Here is a 9,628-nt window from a genome sequence, read left to right on the forward strand (position 1 = left end):
ATCACGTTGCATTTAGTTGTCAGGTATTCTTTGTCTCCTCTGGTCTGTGATGTTTCTCAATCTTTCCTTCTTTTTCATGACCTTGACAGTTTTGAAGATTACTGTTTAGGCATTTTGTAAAATCTCCCTCAATCTGGGTTTATCTGATGTTTTTCTCATAGTTAGACTGGGGTTATGGGCTTTTGGGGAAGAGTACAACGGAAGTGAAACGCCCTTCTCATCACGTCACATGAGGGGTACATGATATCTTTGTGACTTATCCCTGGTCATGTTAACTGTGATTGCATGGTTATGGTGGTGTCTGCCAGGTTTCACTGTCCGTTTGCTCTGTTCCCCTTTCCAGATTCTCTTGTTTAGAAGTAAGTCTCTAAGTCCACCTCACTCTCAAGGGAAGGGGAATTAAGCCCTGCCTCCTAGAGGGTCTCCCAAATCTTGTCTACTGTACTTATCTCTCTCCCCAAATTTTCGTACTCTTGGAAGCAGACAGAAATAGTTCCTGCTCTCATCTGCCAAGTCCCCTCACTCCTACCCTCATTTCTACCCCAGTAATGCTGCAGATGGTGCCATGTTCTTCCCCAAAGACTGCGATCCTTGCTGCATCCAGGCCATGGATGGTGTAGTTGGGCATGTCCTCCTCCCTCCAAATACCTGAATTCAGGTCCCCAAGAGGTGGTACTGACCCAGTGAGCAAGAACTCCAAAGAAGCTGGAAAAACTATAAATATATGTACATTTATAATTTTTGTTCCTGTTACACATGCTTGTTAACAACATGCTTAATCTGCTCAATTTCTGAGTTTCTGGACTCATGCAGCACATTAAGAGAAGGATTAGTTTGCCCAGATTAACAGCTGCTACAGAAAAGTTGCCTCGACGCCATTTTGTAGCTGTAGGCACGATTCTGGGAAGCATTGAAAAAGGCTGCCTGTGTCCAGGAATGCAAAATGTTTGAGCCACTGAGATGTGTCAGATGTAGAATAAGGGATGGAGCTGTACTTATTCTGCAGCCTGGTCGGGGGAGGGCATTTTGGGGGTTAAAGTGTCAGACCCGAGTCTTTGCAACTGAAATCCCTTAACTACTTCTTTCTCCTTTACGTGGCTTGTTACGCCTTGGCTAGCCTCTCTCCCATCATCTTCAACTCTTCGCTCTCTGAGCTCACCACAGTTTCATCTCTAAAACACTCATGGCTGCCTACACTTCTCTCCATTCTATCATAATGGTCATGAGGAATCTGACTTGTTGGAGAAGGCTGTGGAAGGTGGCTTATGCTTGAGATCCTAGAGGCCACGACACAGGAGAAAGATCTAGTCAGCTCTGACTCTAGATAATTGCCAAGAGTAAAATTAATTTACTGTAAAATCAATTAAAATTTTTGTTCTCAATTCTTCTTCTCATTTCTTCTTTGATTTTGAAATAAAATCAGAAGCTAACATGAAAAACAGAATAGAAACCAGAACTACTGCTCTCTAAGCAATGCACAGTGCATTATTTTAATAAACTCCAGAAGTCTAAACTGAGTTTTCATGGAAAGTATCACATTTATCTAAAGTACTGCAGATAATCCAATTTTCTTTGCCAATACACTACGTCTCCCCTGATAAAAGGAAATACAAAATAGCTATAATTTTGAAATAATGTGTGTTTAAAATAAAAGATGAACCTGTGCATTAATTGCTAGACATTTTTTAGGTAAGCATTTTTCTTATTGGGGTTAACTAATTATCTCAGTTCCCTATGTGGTTTAGCCTTTCTTAATGCCAGTAGTAAAGTAGTCTGTCAAGAGATCACTTTATATTTCTGGTGACTTTTTTTTTTGAGGCCAGACTAGGCTTTCTGGATTCATGTCACTTGGCTACCATGCTCTGTATGAAGTTCCACTGCCCAGGACCTAGAGTGGGGCAGGGTGGAAGAGAGGAGCAGTTATGTCTGCTATCAAAAGTCTCCATAGAAACTCTGCTTTTGGAGAGGTTTGTGCCTCATGCAGGTTTTCTGGCCAGTGGCAGATTGTGTCCTTCTCCTCTGCCTCTGCACAGCTGCAGCCAGAGTTTTCAGCTGCCAGGTCTCGCAGCTGGGTGGAGATGATGTAGAATGTATGCTCCCTGGAAGCAAGGGCTGTGTATTGCTCACTGCTGTGTTCCTGTACCTGGTACAGTGCCTGGCACATAATAAGAACTGTGTAAATCTTACCTGAATGAATGGAAATCTAGTCCTGCAATCCCATTATATTATTAGTAGAGCAACTGAGGCCCAGAGAAGGCAGTGGTTTGCCTGCAGCTTCACAGAGCACCCGAGGCAGTGCTGGGACCAGACTCTAGGGCTCCTGACCTCTGGTACAGAACTCTTTCCTCCACACCCATGCTGCCTTCCTCAGAAGCTAGCCTGGCCTTCCTCCTTCTTTCTAATCAAATTTCTCTTTCTAGTTTGGTTTGAACACTATATTGGTTTTTTGTTTTCTGTGTTGCAAAACAAATTTAGCAGCTTAAAATTACGTACATTTATTGTGCCATAGTTTCTGTGGATCAATAGTCTAGGCAGAGCCTAAGCGGGTCCTCTGTGCAGGGTCTCACAAGCTACACTCAATATGTTGTCTGGGCTGTGTCCTTTCTGGAGCTCAGGGTGCTCTTCCAAGCTCACTGGTTGTTGGCAGAATTTGGTTCCTTGCAGTTGTAGCACCAAGGTCCCTGTTTTCTTGCTGGCTGTCAGCTGGGGACCAATCCAAGCATCTAGAGGTCTCTTGCAGTTTCTTACCATGTGGCTTTCTCACAATGTGGCAACTGGATTCTTCAAGGCCAGCAGGAGGGCCCAGTCCCTCTTCCAAGACTTGAGCTGATTAAGTCTGGCCCACCCAAGATAATCTCTGTTTTGATTAACTCAAACTCGACTGATTTGGGACCTTAATTACATCTGCAAAAGCCCTTCATCTTTGCCATATAATGTAACCTAATCACAGAAGTGACATCCCTTCTTATTCACAGTCCCACCCCTGCTCAAGGATTGTTCAGGGTGTGTACACCAGGGAGTGGCAATCTTGGGGGCCATCTTAGAATTCAGCCCACATTTGTGTTGAGCTGGTCCCAGGGAAGTTGGAATCTGGACAATAAATGAAGCACTTTTCCTATATTTCTTGATAACTTTGCTAGTCTTTTTTCACTTCTTTGAGCTCATCTTCCTCTAAGACCTTGATGCGAGATAATGTGCTAAGTCCAGTGCGCGTGGATGAGTGATCACAAAGGGCAGATGACCTCAAAGACCATGATTATGGTAATGGCTCCTCTACTTGACTTTCTATATTTTTTATTATTTGGCACTTAAATATAATATGTTTTGGTTCACTGTTTTCTTCCCCCAAACTTCTACTTCTCTCTTGAGTAATGAAATATGTTTTTAATTTCTGAGTTTATTCAGCTTTCATGCTTATATGTTTAAAGTTCTTTTCATGAAAATAAAATTTCTTTTTATATGTATGAGCTCACATTTGGCCCTGTATAGAACCCTTTGATTGGTCTTTCTTTTGATTTGGTCTTTCTTGTTGAGAGGTCTTCTTATATTACGTGCTGGTGTCTAGACATTAGCCCATGACTCTTGAGAAGGACAGTAGGTATCTGTGGTACTGTTTCAAATCTCTGAGTCTAGGCTCAGGGTTCATTCATATGGTCACAAATACAGAGGAGCTGGTAACTTCTAAACTCTCTGTTCCTGGTCACATCTGTTTAGTCTCTCCTTGAGGACAGGTTACAGAAGGAAAAGACCGAATGTAGATTTTGTAGCATGACAATTCACTGTGAGTGTGGTATCACCTTCAGGGTATCTGAAACTCAGCCAAGAGCCACACACTTTCATTGGCACTGAAGCAGGGTACCTCCTGAGACTCCTCTCCCCAGCCATGGTGCCTGCTGCCCTAGGACTGCTGATGCTGGTGGCAGTGCCTGAATTTTTAATTGGCCTGGTTGGAAATGGAGTCCTTGTGGTCTGGAGTTTTAGAGAATGGGTCAGAAAATTCAAGGGGTCCTTATACAACCTCATTATCCTGGGCCTGGCTGTCTGATGATTTCTCCTGCGTTGGTTGATTATAGTGGATTTAAGCCTGTTTCTGCTTTTCCAGAACAGCCATTGGCTTTGCTATCTCTGGGTCCTGGTAAGCCAGGCCAGCCTGTGGTTGCCACTTTCCTCGGTGTCTTCTACTGCAAGAAAATCACGACCTTCGACCTTGTCTACTTGTGGCTGAAGCAGAGGGCCTATTGCCTGAGTCTCTGGGGTACCTCATGATCAGTTTGTTACTTGTAGCCCACACTGGCTTAAAGCCCTGCAATCCTTCCCGAGGAAACAACAGCATTCTATATCCCTTTTCAAACTGGCACTCTCTGTATATATTACGTCTCAGTGCAGGAAGTAGGGTGCCTTTCACGGTGTTTCTTGTTTCCTCTGGGATGCTCATTGTCTCTTTGTATAGACACCACAGGAAGATGAAGGTCCATACAGCTGGTAGGAGGGATGCTCGGGTCAAGGCTCACATCAGTGTCCTTCAGTCCTTGGGCTTCTTCCTTATATTTTACATGGTTTACGTCCTGGCTAGCCCCTTCTTCATCACCTCCAGGTATTCTCCTGCTAATCTCACCACTGTCTTCATCTCTGAGACACTCATGGCTGCCTATCCTTCTCTTCATTCTGTCATATTGATCATGAGGAATCCCAGTGTGCAGCAGATTTGTCAGAGAATCTTGTGGAAGACAGTGTGCGCTTGGAGATCCTGGGGCCTGTGATCTGGGGAGAAAGGAGTGGTCAGGATACTTTTTTGAGACACTCTTTTGATAGCTCTCTATAAGGGAGATGACTTTCACATCTTTTAAAATTTTCCTTCTTTGACACCAAATCAATAAGTAGGCAACAGGAAATAGAATAAAAACCAATACTATTTCTCTTTTGGCAATGCAAATTATGTTGTTTTAATGTATTATAGAAGTCAAGGCTGGAGCTTTATGTTTGGTAAAAGAGGTGTTATATTGTTTATATATAGCAAATAATTCATTTCTTTTTAAATTTCACATGTATAAGTTGTGTTTTTCCTGTTATAGGAAACAGAGATTAGGAACAATTACTGTAGTGATCATTAATTTCTGTGAAATTTCACCTATCCATTAATTAAGCTTTTAAAAAAAGGAAGTATAAAATAATTTCCTCATTTCTCTACTGTTGTAGGTTTATTTATCTAACTGGAAAACAAAGCAAAACATCTTTATGTTTCTGGAAGTTTCTTTGAGCCCTAGACTTACCTTTTAGGATAAAAGTCAGTTGGCTGCTATGATCTGTATTAAGCTCCAAAGCCCAAGACCTGGAGTGGGGCAAGATGGGAGTGAGGGGCACTTGCTTCTGCTCTCAAAAAGAACACTGCTCCCCGAAGAGGTCAAGCCTTATTCACTTTGGTCAGTTAGCTGTCCTGACTCTCCACTCTGGCTTCTCCACAGCCTGAAGTCAGAGTTTTAGCCAAGTCTTTGAGTTGGAGGGCGACCATCTAGAATGTCCAATCCATGGCAGCAGGAAGTTTGTCTGCTTTTGTTTTCTCCTAGGTTCCTGGTGCCTAGAACACTACTTAGCCCATAATAAACACTTAATGAATGTTTTCCAAAGTGGAATGCTCAAGTTTATGAGTATTTTTAAACAGATGAAATAAGCAACTAATCTTTCAAGTTTGGTATTGGTGGGATGCCTGGGAGTCAAGATCCAAACTCACGACAGACAGAAGTTTCTGTGACTTGCTTTTCTTAGGGACAAAACACCTGCATTCTCCCAGTCGCCTTTTGGGATTAGATTTCCTTCCTTTTCTGTAACATGATTTAGCTCATGATGGTTGTGAGGCTGCTTTGTGTTTTCTCCAAGAAAACAAATTTAGAGGCAAATCTGTGGTCTAGAATTGATTCCTATGTAATTAAATCTTTTATAATTTGCATTCTCAGAGCTGCAGCTGGATCCATGTGCACGTGGGTTTGTGCATGTAGATATTACTAGCCTTCCTTTCTATTGTGTGGTATGATTTGTGATGATACAGCCTAGAGGAGGACTGAAAAAGATTCAAACAGTACAGAAAGGTAAAAAACAAATAGCAACATTTTCCCTTTACTCCCCATTATTAGCTCCACTGCCCAGATATAGTTGTATTTTACCATTTGTCTTAGTTCTTCTAGTGATTATTTTCACAAGTCTAAATAATAAGATTTTGCCTCTCTTTCTTGGTTCATCAACTTTGAACTGTAACTTTTGAATCCCGTTAATCAAAGTTTGGGGATTATCTCACTTAACCCCAAATCCATTTCCCTCTCCTAAATTTGATTCATTTTATTTATTTGTCATTCTTCTAGTCATTAATTTTATAACTTTAAGTAATACGTTTTTAACTTTACTTTTTTGAAGCATAACTTATGACAGTATATACAGAATCTGAATTGTGTAGAAGGAAGAAATTAATGCTTCAACTCTCCTGTACTTTTCCCATATCCGAACTCATATGTCCAACTTCATATGACCTAAGTAGAAAATAAATTTATTGGAAGGAAATTGGCTATCTCCTAGAATCAATGGGAAGGGTGGAGAGTCAGTATCAGAATGGGGCCCAAGAGGGTTTATACAACTGAGAACACAACCAAGTCACTCTACAGGAACTGGTGCTGGCACCACCACTCACATTTCAACTGTCAGCATTGTGTCTTTGACATTGTCACTGCCTCTGTGAATGTGTCCCTTTGAATCGTAGCTCCGATGTCCAAAATCCTAGCTAAGAGCCTCTGATTGGCTGATTGTAGGTCACACACCTGCCCAGCTGACTGGTCCTGGGGCAAGGAAAACTCTGATTCCCCTTTGGCTTCTGAAATATGTATTTTTAAATTAGATGAAATAAAGTACTCAGCAATTAGATCAAGCATCAGACTCGATGCAGCTGATGGTGAATTAATGAACTGGAAGGTCACCTCAAAGAACTCTCTCAGAAGGTATCAGGAAGCAAGAAAAAGATGAAACTGTAAAAAAAAGAAAAGCTATAGGGCACATAGAAATAACAGGGTAATTATCTATGTAACTGGAGTCCCAGAAGGAGATGGAAAAAATGAACAGAAGGAATGAAATATTTGAAGAATAATGACTTAAAAAAAACCTAGATTGAAAGGCTTGAGGGGTACCAAACAAGACAATAAGGTGGAAGAGAAACCTTCAGCACATTATAAAAAAAATTAAGAATATCAAAGACAAAAAGAAAGTTTATAAAACTTTAAGAAAGAGCAGATCAAGATTCAAAGAGACATTTCTCCGCAGAATGTAGAACAAGATTTTGCTTTACATTTTATTCTAGTAACTATTTTATTCTTATTTTCAAATAACACCAAGAAGAAAGTTTAGAAATATTTTTCTGGCTAGCAACATATTTCATATTGATTATATACAGGGAATTAATTGTAAAAATGTCACTGAGGCCTTAGTGGATTGATGATCATGAGGTTACTGAGCAATTCTGAAATGTTTTAACAAAGAAAATCTTGAAAGTCTAAAGGATTTTGAAAGAAAATGGTATCATATTCACAACTGGGTTAAAGGAGTGAATGTTGCATGTAATTGGAGATGATTCTAGGTGGGAAAAAGTATCTAGCACAAATAGTTGCCAGTGCTACAAATTTGATAGAATGAAGTAAAGGAAATGGGAGAAACAGACAAAAAAAATAAGCATATAGATTGAAGACAAAAGAAACTATCAGGGAAAACTTACTCTCAATTAAAGAGAAAGCCTTGGCAATAATATGAGCATTTTAAGAAAAAAGGTGAAAACTTTGCTGAAGTGCTTTCCTTTAGTGGGAGATAGTGGAGTGGCTTCAAGAACCTCTGTAGTCTACACAACGTTGAGTTACTGGCTAAATTATGAGTGAAGATTAAGTAGCTGTGAAAACATTCCTCCTGTATTATAAAAAACTGTATTTCAGATTAGGCTATACTTGGTTCAAATTTTTAACTGTAATCAAACTGATCTCTAGAAATTAATGCCCTCAAAGATTTCTACTTTGAAAGAAGAACAAGCCCCACTTTAAAAGCTGTGAACAATTGACTGATGCTGAGCACAAAGGCTAGCAGACATATACCTTTCTAGCATTTTTATTAGGGTTGTTTTTATTTCAGTTAGTGCTCTGGTTACCAAGTTGCATATGTTTTCAATAGTCTTCTTCATCATTATTTTCCTCATAAGCTCTTTTACTTTTTGTACATGATTTTGCAGAGTTTGAAGTTTTACAAGAATGCATATATCACTTTATAGCAGGAAGGATTATTTGTCTTAGGTTTGTCATGAGGATTAAATGAATTAATATATGCAAAGTGTTTAGAAGAGTGCCGGGTGCATAGTAATAGCTATAAATATTTACCTTTAATATTGTTATCATACTATTATTTGGGAACAATAACTTTAAATATTTGCACTGGCGAGAAATAATTAAAGATATATAGAAAATAGAATAGAAATGCTGGATGAATATGCTTTGGCTTCCCAACTATCTGGGTGCTTCACCATCCCTTGCTAGTTCCTTTAGCCCTGCCCACACCTTTATAATCATTTATTAAATTCTCTTCAATTATTTCTTTGAGTGTACTGTTTCTTCTGACTTACATATATTAAAAACTCAAAAGTTTGTTCTTTGGAAAGACTTACAAAGTAGAAAAGCCACTGGTAAAGTAGGTTAATAAAAGAGAAAAGCTGATGACATGATCTTGTATATAGAAAATCCTGAGGAATCCACAATAAAACTATTAGAAGTAATAAGCAACTTCAGCAAGGTTACAGGATACAAGATCAATATGCAAAAATCAGTTGTATATCTGTACACTAGCAATGAACATTTCAAAAATGAAATTTAGCAAACACTTCCATTTACATTACCATTAGAAGGAATAAAACACTTAGGAATAAATTTGACAGAAGTACAAGGCTTATACACTGAAAACCCATAAAACATTGCTAAAAGAAATTAAAGAAGACCTAAATAAATGGAAAGACATCCCATGTTCATGGATTGGAATACTTAATATTTTTAAGATATCAATACTCCCCAAATTAATTTCAGATCAACACAAGCCCTGTCTGAATCCTAGATGGCTTTTTTTTCTTTGCAGAAATTGACAGGTTGGTCCTAAAATTCATGTGGTATTGTGTAAGACTCATAATAACCAAAACAATTTTGAAAAAGTTGTTTCAAATGGGAGAAATGGAAACAGAGAGAAATAGACAACAAAATTAAGCATATAGATTGAAGACAAAAGAAACTATCACGGACAACTTACTCTCAATTAAAGAGAAAGCCTTAGCAATATATGAACATTTTAAAACCTACTACAGAGCTATAATAATAAGGACAGTGTGGTACTGACATAAGGATAGACATATGAATGAGTGGAATAGAATTGAGAGTCCAGATAAACTATCCCATTTATGGTTAAATGATTTTAGTCAATGATGCCAAAACAATGCAATGATAAAGAAGTCTTTTCAACAGATGGTGCTGGGACAACTGGATGTCCACATGCAAAAGAATGAATTTGGATCCTTACCTCATACCATATACATAAATTGGCTAAAAATATATCATAGACTTTAGTGTAATAC

General features: G+C 39.0%; 1 protein-coding gene across 1 annotated transcript; it reads left to right on the forward strand.

The window, feature by feature from the left end:
* Positions 1-3,787: 3,787 nt before the first annotated feature.
* TAS2R5 (taste 2 receptor member 5) lies at positions 3,788-4,760 on the forward strand. Its single transcript, XM_058534868.1, is given in 3 exon segments — positions 3,788-4,154; positions 4,157-4,252; positions 4,255-4,760. Coding segments are annotated over 3 exon segments (873 nt in total). The 5' UTR covers positions 3,788-3,883.
* Positions 4,761-9,628: the final 4,868 nt, after the last annotated feature.

This window comes from Diceros bicornis, chromosome 3, assembly GCF_020826845.1.
Source record: "Diceros bicornis minor isolate mBicDic1 chromosome 3, mDicBic1.mat.cur, whole genome shotgun sequence".
Taxonomy (NCBI): Eukaryota; Metazoa; Chordata; class Mammalia; order Perissodactyla; family Rhinocerotidae; genus Diceros; species Diceros bicornis.